The sequence below is a fragment of the Neomonachus schauinslandi genome, chromosome 14 (assembly GCF_002201575.2).
Source record: "Neomonachus schauinslandi chromosome 14, ASM220157v2, whole genome shotgun sequence".
NCBI classification, from domain to species: Eukaryota; Metazoa; Chordata; class Mammalia; order Carnivora; family Phocidae; genus Neomonachus; species Neomonachus schauinslandi.
The window spans coordinates 84,637,191-84,656,041 of record NC_058416.1 but is presented as its reverse complement, the minus strand read 5'-3'; the positions used below and the strand labels follow the sequence as shown (position 1 = coordinate 84,656,041).

The window sequence follows — 18,851 nt, the reverse complement described above, 5'->3', positions numbered from 1 at the left end:
TTTACTATCAATGACTTTAGTCGGTAATCTCGGGACAGTTTGGTTTGTTTCCTTCTGGGAGGATTTTGGTGTATGTTTTTCTGTGTACACTCAAATACGTGGCAAGGGACCAGGGCTTGAGGGAGAAGTGCAAAGCTAACTCAATTAGATAAATGATTATCCCCCAACAAAACAAGTTTTATAAGCACAGGAAAAAAAAAATTTCTCACCCAAACAAAATGAGAGCTTTAAAAAAAATTCAAGACCATTTGTGTGAATTTGAATTTTTTTCTCTTAAAAAATAAGTGGAAAAATAAAGATTTTTAAGAGTAGAAACGTTTGCCTCATTTAAGGGTTTTGTGGTAACTAGGTGGGAATCCTATTCAGTGGTAGGAAAAGATACTGTGGTAGGTGATGTAAAGAGACAAAGGCTGCAAAGCACGTATGTTTAACTTGAAAAGTTTACAATGATTTGAATCCCAGTCAGGATGTGTATGGTACAACTTAAAGCAAGGGAGGTAAATCCTTAGGTGATAACCATCTCGGTTTGCCTGGGATGGGATTTTCAGTGCTAAAACTGGGGAAGCCCCCTGGCAAACAGGATGAGTTGGTGACCCTCAGAGGACTAAGTCAACTAGCTTCAGGAAGGCTCACGATAGCATGGATTCTGAGCCAGGCCCCCACGGGCCACTGACATGGCTTACCACACGCCGTCCCCCTCCCCCCGCCAGTCCACCCCAAGCTTCACTCTTAAGAGACTTGTACTGGCTAAACTTGAATTAGATCTGTTAAAAAACAGAGGGGCTACTGCAAGAAGCAGGGACGCTTTCTAAGAAATGTAGCCTCTAACCTGACTTTTCCTGATTTTACATCAAACAACTTCAAGTTTACCTGGAAGTCTGAATAAAAATGAAAAAGAACAATAGCAACAACAAAAAGCATCAAGGGTGTACTTTTTATGTGACTTGTCTCATAATGAAAACCCAACTTTGTTCTCTAGTGAGGACAGTTTTCTGAAATATACAGACTATGTGTTAATCTTTCCCAGCCCGCAATGATTATTGTATTTTTTTAGCCAGTGAACAGTCTCTAGCAGATCTAAATCCAACACAATGGAATCCAGGTTTCTTTGGCAAAAGAAATAGCACTTTCTATTCCAAAAACCACCTACATGTGAGTGAGTGATACTTAGAACCCTATTTTACAGTTGAGTAAAAGCTCAGTCTCATTAGTGTTTGATGAAATACTCTGAAAATGTTGCCTTTTTTTCGTTATTATGCCCCCGTCTGTCATAAGAGATTTGGTAATAATTGGTGGTTAAGGGAGAACGAAAGCGCAGAGGAAAGGACTCGTCAGACTCCAAAAACATCGACCTGATAATAACATTCTGAATTTCTGTTGTCTGGATGCAGATAACAATAATCTCTAAATTCATTTAAGCAAACCGCAAAGCCTTCTCTTGGGATTTTCCCAGGTCTTTTCTATCCTTAAGTGTGGTCCCTGACAACTGTACATCTGAGTAGTTTGACAACTCTCAAGTGTTAGGTATATGTGATGTGAGCCGTGTTGAGATACATGAGGTGTGTGGTATGCCCTATGGGTTAGCTCAACCAAGAGGAAGTGTTTGTGGAGGGTGGCATCTTTTCAGTTGCTTCCCCTTTTCTGGTTTTATCATTTTTCTGTTAGTAGAACATTAAATGGGAAGTGGGGTGATAAACTGCAGACATCTTCTTTGGGTCAGTTGATGATAAATGTTGCCTTTCCTGCCCGGAGAATTATCCAGAAGGCTCGTCTCCTGCTCCTTGCAATTAGCCTCTTTATTAGGGGTGGGACCCAGTGGCCTCAGCCTTCTCTTTGGCCCAAATCTGCCATTTGGCTTTGGTTTTGGTCTCAGCCTCTGGAAACCCAAGTAGTCATATGACTATTTCAACATCGTTTCTGGCCTCTCTGAACTTGTATGCTATCATGAATGTGGGATTACATAAGTAACCATGGTCTCCAGTCAGAGCATAGATGTTGGCAGTGTGAATGAGGCTTGTTATTGCAATGTTGTCAATACGTTAATACTCACTTTTGAATGTAGGTGAGCGTTCTAGTTGTAACTGGAATGAAAAAAGTCTCCTTAGGTTCTTTATATGTTGAAATTTTATCAGTAGTTTAAATACACATTTAGGGGCGCCTGGGTGGCTCAGTCGGTTAAGTGACTGCCTTTGGCTCAGGTCATGATCCTGGAGTCCTGGGATCGAGTCCCGCATCGGGCTCCCTGCTCAGCAGGGAGTCTGCTTCTCCCCCTGACCCTCCCCCCTCTCATGTGCTCTCTCTCTCTCTCATTCTCTCTCTCTCAAATAAATAAATAAAATCTTAAAAAAATAAAATAAGTACACATTTAGATTTATAACTAAAGTGAAATGATTGAAACGATTTTATTTTCCAAAATAATAAGTAAGAACTCTCAAAAAGTTTAATAAAAAAATTGATGGACAGACTATTAGGAGAGATTTTTGGTGACTAGGTAATAATTTGAATAAGAATAAAAGGCCTAGGAGCTCCTGGATGGTTCAGTAGGTTGAGCTTGATTTCAGCTCAAGTCATGATCTCAGGGTCGTGGAATCAAGGCCCGTGTCAGGATCCATGCTCAGTGGGGAGCCTGCTTGAGATTTTCTCCCTCTCCCTCTGCCCCTCTACCACCTCTGTTTCTCTCTCTAAAATAAGTATAATTTTTTTTTAGAAGAATAAAGGCCTAAAGATTTTAGAAATTTAAAATATGAGTGAAGAAAATCTGTAACTTACTCTTAAAAATATTCAGAAAGTATCTTCAAGCAGTATGCAGAGCTTTAGTTTATGGGATCATTTCTGTGAAATTACATCATCATCATCAACTCAGTTTTCAAGTACAGAATTTGAGGAGGACATGTCTTTACTATGTTGATATAGTATCTAGAAGAAAGGAAAATTTGATAATTTGATGGCAACATCATTATCAACAGTGCCCAGTTCTGGCAAAGCAGCCAAAAGTATCTTAGCTCTCTCTACCTTTGAACCGTTTAAAGTGAACATCTAATTAATATCCAGATGTTCAGTGCAGCAATCACAGGGACAATCCTAAGGAATCAATGTTCATATATTATAAAAATCAAACTTTAAAATCTGATTAGTAAACTACAGTAATAAAATTGAAATAACAAACCATTGGAAAATCTTCAGATTTTTTCTTGGCAGTGGCAATAGATTTTTTCTATGGCAGTGATATTGGGCTGTGGTTATTGATTTTAGCACTCAGCCATTTGGCCAAATGTTCATTTGATGTGTATTGTGTATGGTATGTATGTGTATTCACATAACATAAAATTAACTTTTTTTTTTAAGATTTATTTATTTATTTTAGGCAGAAAGATCATGAGCGTGAGGGACTGAGGGAGAGGGAGGGAGAGTCTTAGTCGACTTCATGCTGAGCACGGAGCCCAGCATGGGGCTTGATCTCACAACCTAAGCCGAAACCAAAAGTTGGATGCTTAACTGACTGCCACCCAGGCACCCCTAAAATTAACTATTTTAAAGTGAACAACTCAGTGGCATTTAATACACACATAATGTGCATCCACTACCTTTATCTAGGTCCAGATCGCTTGTTATCCCCCCCAAAAGGAAACCCCACACCCATTAAGCAGCAGTTCCCCATTTCCCCCTCCCTCCCAGCTCCTGGCAATTGCCAATCTGCTCCCTGTCTCTGTGGATTCATCTAGTCTGCATATTTCATGTAAATGGAATCCTACAACATATGACATTTTATGTCTGGCTTCTTTCATTTAGCATTATGTTTTTGAGGTTCATCCACATGATAGTATGCATCAATATTTCACTCTTTTTTATGGCCCAGTAATATTCTGTTGTATGGATATATCACATTTGTTTATCCACTCATCAGCTGATGGACATTGGGGTTGCTTTTACCCGTTGGCTAGTGTGAATAGTGCTACAATGAACACAGATAGTCTGAGTCTCTGTTTTCGATTCTTGCAGTATATACCTAAGAGGAGAATTGCTGGGTAATATGGTTATTCTATGTTTAACTTCTTGTGGGACCACCAAACTGACTTCCCTCCTGTTATTCTTCATACCCAGGATGTGTGCACAACTGTGGCCTGCTGAGCCAGAAATTCATAGTTTCTTTGATTGGCTCCCAAAATAACCAGGGTGTGGTAACACCGTGTCACTGGCATGATCAGATTCCAGAGACCTTTGCCAGGATTCCTTTGCAGTTGTCCTTGTACGTGGGCAAATCTGCTGAAGACAAACCAAAACATCTGTGTTGGGAAGAACTTAACCTGACCTCGATTGTGCTGGCTTACTGGGGACATTCATCTGTGCATTCATCAAATAGTTATTCAGCATGTAGCGTTTATCTGGAACCAAATAGGCAAAAATCTCTGCCTCAAGAAGCTTACATTCCAGTGTCAGGAGACAGGCAACAGACAATAAAAATAATAAGTAGGGGCAGTCAGAGAAAGCCACACAAATTTATTAGCCCGTGGTTGTTTATAATTCTCTTTATATTTAAAAAAATTTCTGTTGTGACTGTCATTATGTTCTGTAGTTTATTTGCTTTCTTTTTCTTAGCCACACATCTCTGACAAGATTTGTCTTTTTACTTTTTTTCACAGAACCAGCTTTTCGTTTTTTTAGTTGTCTCAGTTATTTGTTATTTCGTTGATTTCTGCCCTGATAGTTATTATTTCCTTCTTATTTCTTTTAGTTGATTCTGCTGCTCCTTTTCCAGTGTTTCAGGTTGAATGCTTGGCTCCTACCTTTTTTAACCTTCCTTGTTTCCTGACAAATGTATATAAAGCTATATGTTTCCCTTTAAATTAGTGCTTTTTGCTGTGTCCCACCGGTTTTGACATGTGCTGTTTTCATTATCACTCAGTTTTACACATTCCAAAAGTCATTTAGCAATGTGTTACTTGGTTTCCAAATAGTTTTAAAATCCATCTTTAAAAACTGAATTTTTCATTTCATTGAAATGCAGTTGGAGGACCTAGTCTGTATCATATTGATCATTGAAGCAATTCATGTCTGCTTTTGTACATGTTCCATGTGCATCTTAAAAGAATGTGCATTCAGGGCTGGGTGTTGAATTCTTTTTTTTTTTTTTTAAAGATTTTATTTATTTATTTGACAGAGAGAGACACAGCGAGAGAGGGAACACAAGCAGGGGGAGTGGGAGAGGGAGAAGCAGGCTTCCTGCAGAGCAGGGAGCCCGATGCGGGGCTCGATCCCAGGACCCTGGGATCATGACCTGAGCCAAAGGCAGACGCTTAACGACTGAGCCACCCAGGCGCCCCTGGGTGTTGAATTCTCTATATGTCTGTTAGCTCAAGGTAGGCCCTCTCTAAGGAAGTACATTTGAGCTGAGATCTGAATTCCAAGAAGGAGCCAAGTCTCTGAAAATCTAGGAAGAAAGGATCCCAGGCAGAAGAGATAGCAAGTGTAAAGGCCCTGAGGTATGAATAAACTTGGTATGTCCCAGGAGCAGAAAGAGGGCAGTATGAATGGAGTGTAGTGGGCAAAGAAGAGAGTAAAGTGAGCTAAGATCCTGAAAGGAAGTCAGGGGCCAGATCAAGCAGGGCCTCAGAGGCCATGGTATGGACTTTTTATTTTATTTTTATTTTTTAAAAGATTTATTTATTTGAGTGAGAGAGCACGCATGGGGGGCGGTGAGGGGAAGGGGCAGAGGGAGAGAGAGTCCCAGGCAGACTCCCCACAGAGCGTGGAGCCCAGTATGGGGCTTGATCTCATGACCCTGAGATCAGGACCTGAGCTGAAACCAAGAATCGGATGCTTAACCAACTGAGCCACCCAGGTGCCCCATGGACTTTTGATTTTAACTAACACAGTACATTCATTGACCACTTACCAGGTGCTGTGCTAAGCAGTTTATATAAGCTGAATGTCAAGTACAAATTGATCTCATTTGATTTTTTAAAGATTTTATTTATTTATTTATTTGTCAGAGAGAGAGAGAGAGCACAAGTAGGGGGAGCTGCAGGCAGAGGGAGAAGCAGGCTCCCCGCTGAGCAAGGAGCCCAACGCGGGGCTCGATCTCAGGGCCTCAGGATCATGACGTGAGCCGAAGGCAGACGCTTACCCAGTGAGCCGCCCAGGCGTCCCTGATCTCATTTTATACAATGGAGGAATCATTTTGATATTAAAAGTACCTTAGTGATCATATTTAGCCCTGTCCTTTCCTTTCGTAAATAAGAAAACTGAGATGAAGTCTCGACGGTTCTCACAGCTAGTTGTTTGCAGCCCGGGCTCTGGACATCCTGTCTCTTTGATAGATAAGCTCCTAAAAAGGAGGACTCCGTTTTTATATAATTTCATTGAAATTTTATTGAAAGGAATCTTATCTTGTTAGGAACACCTCTGTAAAACAAAAATCACTTTCACCCATACTGTGTGCTGATTTTGTACATCTAGATTTTTATTGATTGGATTTATTTCCAGTAAGTGCCCCACAGGGACTCCTTCCTCTCCTAAAACATTCTGCTCACTCTAATTTTACCCCTCTGCTTCAGGTTGACATTTGGATGTGTTTCTGTGAGGCAGCAGCTTCACCGCCCTTTATTCTCCGGGGCGCCACCTTCATTTCCAGAACGACCCATCCCAGCCCTTTTTTGATGAGGCCTCTGTGGCACATTCAAAAGCCTCCACATCACAGAGACACTCGGTAATTACCCGCTGGCACTGCCTGGCTGCATGCGGGGTTTCCCACCTCACCGTCCTTTGAGGCCAAGCCACTTTGCTCTCCTGGCGCCCCGGGAGCAAATGTGGATGTACCCTGAGCAAGCAAAGCCTAATCTAGGTGCTGTGCCAGGCAGTCCTCACATCGAATGGCCACAGTGCACATTTGATGCCTGCCGGCCTAGGAGCCTGACTCAACAGAGGGTGCCATTGTGAACCTTGTCCTGGAGTGCTTTATCTTAAGTTGAAGGTAGAGTTATTCCCATCAGAAAAGGAGACGTTTTTTTCCCTGATGGTGGATGGCAAAGTCAATGCCTCAGGCAAGGTCAGTGCCTGAGTTCCACGGTAAGAAAGCCAAAGATAAGATTTATATCCACCAAACACGGGCTTATCCCTTCTTCCTTGCAAATCCTTGGCAGTTACAGTTCTTCTGGCTTGCTGGCCCTGCTGGGGATCTCCACTGGAATATTTTCTTACAAGACACATATTAGGGGCGCCTGGGTGGCTCAGTCGTTAAGTGTCTGCCTTCCGCTCGGATCATGATCCCAGTTTCCTGGGATCGAGCCCCAGGTCGGGCTTCCTGCTCTGCGGGAAGCCTGCTTCTCCCTCTCCCACTCCCCCTGCTTGTGTTCCCTCTCTCGCTGCCTCTCTCTCTCTGTCAAATAAATTTAAAAAAAAAAAAAATCTTAAAAAAAAAAAAGACACATTATATGCTTTTAGAGGGTATGAGGAAATCTGAACAGCAATCTGGCCTCAGCCTTCATTTGAGACTCAGATGAAAAGAATGTCTAAATGCTGCAAAGAAAGTATATATTTTTAATGCTATAAAGAAATATCTACATGGGGCACCTGGGCTCAGCTGTTAAGTGTCTGCCTTTGGCTCAGGTCATGATCCCAGGGTCCTGGGCTTGAGCCCTGCATTGGGCTCCCTGCTCCGCGGGAAGCCTGCTTCTCCTTCTCCCACTCCCCCTGCTTATGTTCCCTCTCTCGCTATGTCTCTCTCTGTCAAATAAATAAAATCTTAAAAAAATATGTATCTACAAAATATAAAAATCACACAGTTGCTTATGCATTATTTTTGTTTTTGTTTTTGGCAATTTAAAAAATTGTGGTAAATATACATAACAGATTTTATTTTAACTTTTTAGTTGTACATTTCAGTGGCATTAAGTGTATTTGCAATGTTGGGCAACCATCATTACCATCCATCTCTAGAACTTTTTCATCATCTCAAATAGAAGCTCTGTACCCATTAAACACTTTCCATTTCCCTCTTCTGCTAGTGTCTGGTAACCTGCTTTCTGTCCCTATGGATTTGCCCTTTCTGGATATTTCATGTAAATGGAATGATACCGTATGTGGCTTTTTGTGTCTGACTTCTTTCACTTAGCATCATGTTTTCAAGGTTCATCCATGTTGTAGAATGTATCAGAACGTTATCCCATTTTATGGCCAAAGAATATTCCATTGCATATATATATCCCATTTTGTTTATCCACTCATCTGTTGGTGGACACTGGGCTGTTATCATCTTTTGGCGATTGTCAGTGGACATTTATGTACAGGTAGCTATTTGAGTCCCTGCTTTAGATTCTTTTGGGCATATACCTTGAAGTGGAATAACTGGATGCTATGGAAATTTCACATTTAAGTATTTGGAGAACCATCAAGCCCATGCATTACATCTTATATTCAAAATATATTTGTCACAATTAAAAATAAAGAAGGGAGGGGTGCCTGGGTAGCTCAGTTGGTTAAGTGTCTGCCTTCGGCTCAGGCCATGTTCCTGGAGTCCTGGGATCGAGCCCTGCATCTGGCTCTCTGCTCAGCGGGGTGTCTGCTTCTCCCTCTGCCTTTGACCTTCCCCACTGCTTATGCTCTCTCTCTCTCAAATAAATAAATAAAATCTTTTTTTTTTAAGATTATTTATTTATTTATTTGACAGAGACACGGTGAGAGAGGGAACACAAGCAGGGGGAGCAGGAGAGGGAGAAGCAGGCTTCCTGCTGAGCAGGGAGCCTGATGCGGGGCTTGATCCCAGGACCCTGGGACCATGACCTGAGCCGAAGGCAGACGCTTAACGACTGAGCTACCCAGGCACCCCTAAAATCTTTTAAAAAACATAAAAAGAAAGAAGGGAGGTGTATTTGGTAGGGCTGTCATAACGAAGCACTACAGACACCACAGACAGGGTGGTTTAAGCAATAGAAATCTGTTTCCTCAAATTCTAGAGGCTGAAAGTCTTAAGATCTAGGTGTCAGCTTCTCTCTTTGTCTACTCCCATAACTTCACATGATTTTCCCCCTGCACCAGTGTCCTAATCTCCTCTTCTTAGAAGGACACCAGTCAGATTGGATTAGAGCTCATTTTACCTTAATTACCTCATTGAAGACTACATCCCCAAATCCAGTCATGTTCTGAGATAACGGGGGTTAGGACTTCAACATATGCATCCATGGGCATGAGGGGGCAAAATTCAGCCCATAACAGTGGGCAGAGAGCCAGCCATACCATAGGCCATTTCTTCATTGACTTCCCCAAACCATGGTGGGGAAAATCGAAAAGATGGTTTTTAATATTGATTTTTGGATTTCAGGAAATGCCATTGACCTTTTCTGATATCTTTCAATTGATTTGTCATTATCCATGGCATATTCCTGTGAGGAATGAGGCGTCCCTTCTTTGTCTTCCTTTTTTTTTTTTTTTTAAGGATTTTTATTTATTAGGGACACCTGGGTGGCTCAGTGGTTAAGCATCTGCCTTTGGCTCAGTTCATGATCCCAGAGTCCTGTGATCAAGTCCTGCATCAGGCTCTTTGCTCAGCAGGGATCCTGCTTCTCCCTCTGCCTGCCGCTCCCCCTACTGTGCTCTCTCTCTCTTTGATAAATAAATACATAAAATCTTTAAAAAATATTTTTTTATTTATTTGAAAGAGAGAAGTGTGTGAGCATGGGGGGGAGGGGCAGAGGGAGAGAGAATCTCAAGCAGATTTTCCACTGAGCACAAAGCTGGATGTGGGGTTCGATCTCGCAACCCTAAGATCAGGACCTGAGCCAAGACCAAGAGTCAGCACTTAACCGACTGAGCCACCCAGGCACCTCTTCTTTGTTTTCTTAAATGTACATTCAGGATTAAAGGTTTTTGTTTTTTTTTTTTTAAAGATTTTATTTATTTATTTGAGACAGAGAGAATGAGAGACAGAGAGCATGAGAGGAAGGAGGGTCAGAGGGAGAAGCAGACTCCCTGCCGAGCAGGGAGCCCGATGCGGGACTCGATCCCGGGACTCCAGGATCATGACCTGAGCCGAAGGCAGTCGCTCAACCAACTGAGCCACTCAGGCGCCCCAGGATTAAAGGTTTTTAACAAATACTATCTTTGCTGGAAAAAAAAAAAAGAGCTCTAACTAAAGTCTCACATTCTCCTTAAGGAAAAATGTTATGCAGATGTGTTCTGTCTTGAACATCTCTCAGTACCATTTGCTATCCTTCTTTGGCATCATTTTAAGTTACTGCATGCAGCTCTGTTATATGAGTGTGCCATAATTTATTGGACCAACCCTCTTTTGTTGGACCTAAAGGAATTTAACAAAATTCTTTCTTGGATTCTTTCTTTTCTTCCTGTCACCACCACCAAATTAGTAGTCCAGGTTGCTTACTGAATCAGTCCTCTATGATCCCGACGGGCTTCCCTCCTGTCAACATCCTCATGGCTTCCTGAAGGATGGTTTTTTTTTTTTTTCTAAGATTTAAGATTTTTTAAGATTTTATTTATTTATTTTTGAGAGAGAGAGAGAGAAAGAGTGAGCATGCACACAAGCAGGGGGAGCTGCAGGCAGACGGAGAAGCAGGCTCCTTGCTGAGCAAGGAGCCCAACGTGGGACTCGATCCCAGGACCTGAGCCTAAGGCAGACGCTTAACTGACTGAGCCACCCAGGCGCCCCTGCCTGAAGGATGTTCTTAAGTCACCACTTTCCTTGTGTCCCCTGTCAGCCCAAGAATGGCTCCATCTTGACTTTGCAATTGGTCCAAACACTTCCGCCTTTTTTCCCCCCAGGATTTTCTGCACATCAGTCTCTTTTCATCATCGTCTACTTTCTTCTCATTCTAGGGAGTCAGCCAGGTCTACCAGCAATTTGAGCACATACCGTACTCATTTCTTTCTGGGCCTGGCTTGTGCTGCTGTTCCTTCAAGAGGGCGTCTTCTCCTCCTGCCAGACGATGTGTCCGGCCTCTTCATCTGGGGGACCCACTCGTGTCTCGAGAGCTTCACAAAACCCCCTGTGGTTACTCTTGCCTATACGGATTTCGCCTTTCTTTGCACTTTTGGTTATGAGATGGGCCCACACAGTTCACGAAGCAGTAAGAAAACAAGGCTTTGTCCTTCCCTGGATAGACTTAGAAGACAAGGGCTGTGTTGTAAATGTCCCCATCACACTGGCCGTCTGACAGTTCTTGGAACACGCTCACTTGTTTTCCCACTTCAGTGTTTGCACTTGCTGTCCCTCTGTTCCCCCAGCTCATCACAGCCAGCTCCTTCCTGACGTTCGGATCTAGCTTAAATGCCACCTCGTCGGAGAGGCCATCCCTGACCCCTATCAGAAGTAACCCCATTGTTTCTGTCATGGCATGCTGCTTGTTTTTCTTATACCCTTTACCCCAAGCTGTTCTCATCTCATTTCTTTTTTTTTTTTTTTTAAGATTTTATTTATCCATTTGAGGCAGAGAGAATGAGAGGGAGGAGGGTCAGAGGGAGAAGCAGACCCCCCGCCGAGCAGGGAGCCCGATGCGGGACTCGATCCCGGGACTCCAGGATCATGACCTGAGCCGAAGGCAGTTGCCCAACCGACTGAGCCACCCAGGCGCCCCTCATCTCATTTCTTTATACATTGCTTGCCCATTTTCCCCACTGCACCTAACCTCTTGGAGAGCCTGGCTTGTTCACTTATTTATCCCTAGGACCTGCACAGTGCCGGGATGCTCAGTAAATGTCTGCTGAGTGAATTAATGAAATTAGATGGAATGGGGGCAAAGAAGGGGGACAGGGACGTGGAGACTGTCACTTGGATTTCTGGTTTGGGAGATTGAGCTGATGGGAATACTACTAACTGAGCTTGGGATTTCTGGAGGAGCACCTGTGGGTGAGGTAGAGCAGAGGTAGTGATTTCTCCTTTGTACTCATTTGATTTGCCTCTAAACTATTTAAATGGACTATTTAGAGGTGGTTAAATATATGGGCCTGGAGTCTAGGAGTGATACTAAGGCACCATCCAAATAACAGTAATAGCTAGCATAGTTAGACATATGGTTAAAACTTTAAAGAATAACAATAGCTAACATTTTTAAAAAGATTTATTTATTTTAGAGAGAGCGCAAGTGGGAGGGACAGAGGGAGAGGGAGAGAATCTTTTTTTTAATTTAAAAAAGATTTTATTTATTTATTTGAGGGAGAGAGCGAGCACAGACACAAGAGGGGGGAGGGGCAGAGAGAGAAGCAGACTCCCCGCTAAGCAGGGAGTCTGATGGGGGGCTCGATCCCAGGACCCTGAGATCCAGGCCTGAGCCAAAGGTAGGCGCTTAACCAACTAAGCCACCCAGGCGCCCCAAGAGAGAATCTTAAGCAGACTCCGAGCTGAGCCTGGAGCCTGACCTGGAGCTCAATCTCATGCCCCTGAGATCATGACCTGAGCTGAAATCAAGAGTTGGACACTTAACCAACTGTGCCACCCAGGCACCCCCAATTAGCTAACATTTATTGAGTGCTTACTCTGTAACAGGCAGTGAGCAAAGTACTCTGCATGCATTTACACTTACAACAATTAAGACTTAAAACAACGCTTAGACACACAGATGCAACTGAGGATTCTAAGCATTAGATAAGCTGCCGGAGGCCACTTAGCTAATTAGTGACTCAGGATTTGACTCTAGGTGGTCAGTTTCCAGAGTCTCTTTCTCACTGCACCACCATGCTGGAATAGGCACGTAATCGACCCCAAACCAAGATGAGTCCTTTGCCTTTGAGGAGCTTATTTTTTGCTTGGGGAAATAAAATATAACTCATAACTTACTATACTCAACAGGCTTACATTAAGCACTCATCCAAGCCTCAAGTGTGGCAATTATTTCGTTAAAATGGCCAGTCAGTATTGGGTACCTCCTCCGCTGATTCCAGAAGATTCAGTCTCATGCGACCTTGACAATTAAGAGGAACTAAGGATGTTAGGAATGCAAAATCCTCTCCATGGATCATCATTTATTTTGGAAACATAATTTATAACCCCTTATAACCCAACTAGAAAAGAGGAAACTGAAAGATCACAGTAAAAGCCAAAGAAAATAGTGATGTCTAGATCTCTTCAAAAGAGAGCAGAAGGAGTGAGTCAGGGGACATTTGGGATTCCCAGAATGATGACTGCATGGGATTAAAATATGTGTTAAGAAATATATAAGCAGCAGGAAGTGAAACCACATCCAGTGCACCCATTGACTAATTTGAATAAAAGGGGGTGGTGATCCCAGTTTCTCATGGGTTCTGTCTAGGAGTCAGGGCTTTGTGTAGACAATGACTGTGCAGAAGCCAAGCCAAACCTCTTAATTTTTCAGGGTGCCTGGTTGGCCTGGAATTAGGAGTGCTTTAATCACCTCCTCTTCACCCCATTGGTGAGGGAAGGATTTCCACCCTAAAGTCATGAAGATGGCCAAATGCATGACACCCAACACTAGACAAGTGAAATTGGCAGCAGTTTATTAGTCACATAATCAGAGCTCCGGGGCAGAGTGAACAACCAGAGGTGGTAGGATTTCGGCTCAGGTGGGAGGCAGGCGTGCTTTGCGGTATCAAGAAGGTGAGGTGCCCTGTGGTTCCCACAGGAGGACATGATTGTCTTTTGGATAATTCCATGGGTGGCAGAGAACTTAAACCCATTACTCAGGGGTCAGCAGTAAGTGCCTCTGCTCCATTCGCTAAAGAAGGTACTTGTCCAGGTGACCTTTTCCATGGGAGTAGGTTGGGGAGAGAAACTTGCAGTTAAGCTGTTCTAGACCCTCCTGATTTCAACAGATGTCAAGCCAGCCTGTGATATTAGACCTGAGTTTTAGGCCGTACACTATAGCGTGAGATACATCAGCAGCTCTGCTGACTGCCCTTTGTCTCTAGATTTGGCACGTTCCTACCCCTGACCTGGTGAGACCATTAAGTGGTCTCATCTCCACCAACTTGGGACAGGAAATAACTCTAAAAATCAAGGCACCCTAAAGCTTTTCCTTTTTCCTGCGGCTGATCTTTCTGTGACTTCCCAAGATGAAGAGGAGGAGAGAAAAGAGAATCAGTTCATTTCACTGCATATTTGGGGCAAATGTTTCATGGAGTAGGGAAAGACTGAAATAAAATTAAAACTGTTTACCACCACTCCTCATTCATTCTCCATGCAGTGATCAGAACGATCTTTTAAAAACCAAATATAATCTTACCAGGCTGCTACTTAAAACACTTCTATGGCTGTCCATTGGTCTTAGGATAAGGACAAACTCCTTGCCATGGCCCGCAAGGCTCCATGAAGTCCAGCCCCTGCCTGCCTGTCCAGTCTTATCTCATGCTTTACTTCCCCCTTACTATCTATGCAGTAGGCATCCAGGTCTCCTTTAAGTTCCATAAACCTGCTATGCATTTTCTGCCCCGGGGCCTTCGCACATGCTCATCTTTCTGCCTAGAATGCTCTTCCCTACCCTATTCACCTAGTTATCTAGGACTTACCCTTCAGGTTTTAGCTAAAGGGCTGCATCCTCAAGGAGGACCTCTCTGATCTCCCCAAAATGGTCAAATTCCCCTATTTTAGGCTCTCAGAGAATCATTTTTCTTCTTCATCATGATCCTCTTCACAAAATGCAAATTTACATTTGAGTTATTTGATTAATGTCCATCTCCTCACATCTCCATGACAGCAGCAACCTTATCTATCATTGGTCTCTAGTGAGTGCCTAAGAGAAAACTCGTTTTCCTATTCTCTACTTGTAATACTTCTGGGACCAAATGTTTGTGGAGTTTTCCCACACCAACCAGTTTTCCAACTCTACAGACACCAACTGAGTGTCCTATAATTCAATTGCATCATTAACTCCTGGTGTTAGCCTAGACCCCATAGGTTGAGGCCTCAATCCCACAAGATTGTCCTCCACTTCAGGTGCCAGTTGCAAGTCCCAGGGTGTCGCCTGTACTTCAGACCAACTGGCTAAGAAATGGGGGTTCCCATAGCCCCCTTCTCAGGTTCAGTCATTTGCCCAAATGGTTCATACAACTCAGGGAAACCTTTGTTTGTATTTACTGGTTTATTATAAAGGATATAATGATACAGACGAAGGACCAGATGAAGAGGTACATAGGGCAAGGTCCAAAAGGGTCCTGAGCACAGATGCTTGTCCCTGTCCAGTCAAGGGGAGTTGGGGTACAGCACTCTCCTAGCATGTAGATGTGTTCATCAATTCAGAAGCTCTCCACATCTCATAACTGAGACATTTTTAGGGGGACTTCATCACTTGGGCACAATCAGTTGTTAACTCAGTTTCCAACCCCTCTCCATTTTGGAGGATGAGAGAGTGGGGCTCAAAGTTCTAAGCTTCTGATCATGGCTTGGTCTTTCTGGCAACCAGCCCCCATCCTGAAGTTAGGAGCCCACCAAGAGTTGCCTCGTTAGAACACAACACACTCTTATCACCCAGCAAATTCTAAGGGATTTAGGAGCTCTGTGTTGGGAATTGGGAGTAGAGACCAAATATATGTCTTATTATGTCATAGTTCCTCAATGAATATATGTTGAATGAAAGTGTCAATGAATGAATTGTGATTTGGGGATCTCCTGAGAAAAGGAAGTAAAAGGAACACTTCAGTAATCAAATTATACATTATTTTTTATAATAAAAACATTGATATTTTCTTATCAAAACATATTACCTAGTTAAGACATGTACATTGCCAAACTAGAATTAGGAAGTGTTTAAAAACTGGTGCCCTCTGAAGAGAGAAATGCAAGTTCTTTACCAATTCTACATGAAACCAGCTAATGTTACTAGAAAGATCTCTAATACAGACATGAAGTAGTGAATACTGGGCAATTACCATATAGAATAATGGATTTAAGTATAAGAAAATAGGTCCTACAAAGTGTGATTCTCCTTGGGATGCCTTTGCTGAGGACATTATTTTATGCAGTAGACTAAAAACAAGATACAAATATGATGCATGTTACTGTACGAAGTGTCAGACATTTTACACACCATTGACATAACACATCACCTTCTCACCTAAAGCATCTCTGGGGAAGGTGAAGGAGGATAGTAGGTGGATCCAGTGACTAATTGTCATTCCAAATTCTGACTCCACTTGGGGCCTCTAGAGGTGATAGAAACACACTAGGGATAAGGCACCAAAAAATAAAATAAAATAAAGGTATAAAGTTTCAGAGGTTTATCAGAATGGAAATCTGTAGCTTGTACATAGAACTCTAAGAGTAAAAATTTAAATTCTGAAGAAGTCATATATAATGCACTTTTAAATATATATCATACATATAAGAAGTCATATATAATCTACTATCTCTGAAAGATAGTAAAAAAAAAAAAAAATGAAAGTTCAGTCTGGCCTAGTTTATTCCTGAGTTTAAAGCCAGATAAAATCCTGGGTCAAAAAAAGAAGTGTTTTGCTCATATTTACTTTACATGAATATAGTAGAAAGCATCTGGTTTTTAAAAAGTATCAAAATGGCACATCTTAGAATATCTATTAAGAAAACTCATACATCCTTCATCAGTTATTGTGTTGAATAGTGGTCTCTATTTATTCTTTAAAAGAGTTGTTTAGAAATAATCAATTCTAATACCAAAACCATGAAAAGGAAATCCTGAAGGAGGATCCTAAAACCTGACTATCCATTTTCATATTCTTAGTGGTCGATGTACAGAAATGGTAAAGGTTTGGGTGTGAGTTGCTTTTTAAGTAGCATCCAGACTGTGTCCATTCTAACTGGCTGCAAAGTACAGGATGTTAAAGGCATAAAGGTGGCCTTTTTCCATTTTAACAGCAGTAGCTACTTCCAGTCATAGTAATAGGCTGTGTGTTAAAATGTATTGGGTAGTTCAGCAGTTAGATTGGATGGATTCCAGGGCTGGTCTGGTGGGTTACCTCATTTGGTCCGCAGCCCTGACAGGACTGCCGAACAGAGACCTAAGCCCTGGTGGGGCTTCAGGGGTGGTCCAGGCTCCCTAAGGACCCTAGAACCACAGAAGGTATGGCTGAGTCTGTGTTCCAGTGAGTCACGCTTGCTGTCTGTCCCAGTCATCTGTTGCTGCATAACGAACAACCTGACACTTAGTGGCTTAAACCAACAGTTTTGTTCTGTGGGTAACCTGGGAGGCGTCTCATGCAGTGGCAGTCCGATGGTAGCAGGGCGTGGAATCATCGGAAGGCTTCTTTTCCATGACCAGTGACTGCGTTTGGATGGCTTGGAAGCTGGGAACTGGTCAGGCATCTCTGTTCTCCATGTGGCTTCTGGAGCTTCCTCACAGTAGGGTGGTCTGAGGAGAGTCGGACTTTGGTATGGGGGCAAGCTTCCTTCACAGCAGACGTGGGCAGGACCGGAAGTGGAAGCTGCCAGCCTCAAGACCAAGACCCCGAAGCCGCCACAGCGTCACTTCCACTATTGGATAAAGCGATCAGAGCTGCCCACATGCAAGAGGAGGAGACATAACCCTTAGGTCCTGAGGGTCAGGTGCCCAAGAATTTGTGGCCACCATTAATCCTCCACAGTCTCCAACCAGCACCCAAAGGGTTTGTTCATAGTTGTACCTTATCCCAGTCTGGCCTCATAAGGAGCTGCTTTGCATTCATGTAGCTCTTTGTGCATTAACAAGAAAGTTCGTGTACGCTCACTCAATTTGTCTTCCCGACATCTCTGTGGGATCGCAGTTGGGGTGGGGTAGGAAGGCAACTGAGGCACAGAGTTAAAAGCCTAGGATCACACAACTTCCTAGGGACAGAACTGAGACACAGATCTGAATCTCTCGACTCTCAGTCCATGCTGAGGGATTCTGGTTTATTTGTTTGTTTGTTCAGTCTGCTCTCTGACATATCTAGAGCTGCAGGAGCAGAAAACACATTTCCCTTTGGTTGAACATTTGGCCGCAGATCTTTGCAGGTCAAGCTCAGGGTGCAAACAAAGGAAACGTTAACATGCCTGCTCAGCCCTGTGCCATCAGTAAGGACTCTGGAAGCCGGTGTACTGGCCTTCACTCTTGGGAAACTCTCTCCGGATCCTCCAGCGGCAGCAGCTGGGCAGGATGGCAAAGTCGGCGAGGTCCTGGGAGCCGAAGCGCCAGGTGGTGTAGCACCTGTAGGCACAGTGCCGCAGCCGGCTGTTAGAGTTTTCATCCAGCTCCAGCAAGGGCTCCTGGTAGAGCAGGAGGAACTGCAGGAGCTGTCGGGACAAGACGAGCTTCCTGAAGGGCTCTGAGGTGGTGATGCAGGCACCTGCCTTTTTCCGACAGCACAGTTCTTCCAGGCATCTGTGGCTCTCGGGGAGCTGGGACGGGAGGCAATGTCCACACTGGCACCAGTCTGGGCTGTTGCTGGATCTGGGAGCCGCTTCGTCACTTAACAGCTGGATCTCCTCTGCTTGTCCAGGGATAGGGGATGGGTCATGGAGAGACGGGGGCAGCCTGGACAAGTCCACTGAGGGTCTCTGAAAAAGTCAAGTTACCAAACCCATCAGCAGTGACAACCCCTAGCGTTCTAGGTCCTTTATTTCTGTCATTAACTTATAAAATTACACTTACTATCACATTAATACCAGTAGCTATCATTTATTAAATGTATATATCAAGACTATCCCAGTGTTTTATAAACTTGCCCCGTTATAGCCTTTGAAGAACCTCATGAGGTATGTGTCCTTCTCTCCATTTCATAGATTTAGGAAGTGAAATTCAGATAAGCCAGGCCTCAAGGCAGGTATCTCCTGTTCATGGAGACCTTCTTGCCCTGACCCTTCCCCCCACCCCATCTAGGTAGTTCCACCCCCACCCAGGTCACTCTCTTAGTGCATCATGAGATGCCGTGTTCTTCAGAGTACTATCACTATCTGAAGTGAT

The 18,851-nt window shown here is 43.4% G+C and overlaps 2 protein-coding genes across 3 annotated transcripts in view; one reads left to right on the top strand and one right to left on the bottom strand.

Annotated features, from left to right (window-relative positions):
• The window catches only part of IFT81 (intraflagellar transport 81), a 185,084-nt gene that overhangs the window by 8,866 nt on the left and 157,367 nt on the right, over positions 1-18,851 (top strand). The gene's annotated exons all lie outside the window — the stretch shown is intronic.
• Positions 15,588-18,851, bottom strand: part of P2RX7 (purinergic receptor P2X 7) — a 45,195-nt gene continuing 41,931 nt past the window's right edge. The window contains exon 13 of the mRNA XM_021698609.1: positions 15,588-18,445. Coding sequence (XP_021554284.1) covers positions 17,960-18,445 — 486 coding nt within the window. The 3' untranslated portion in view covers positions 15,588-17,959. The remainder of the gene's footprint in view (positions 18,446-18,851) is intronic.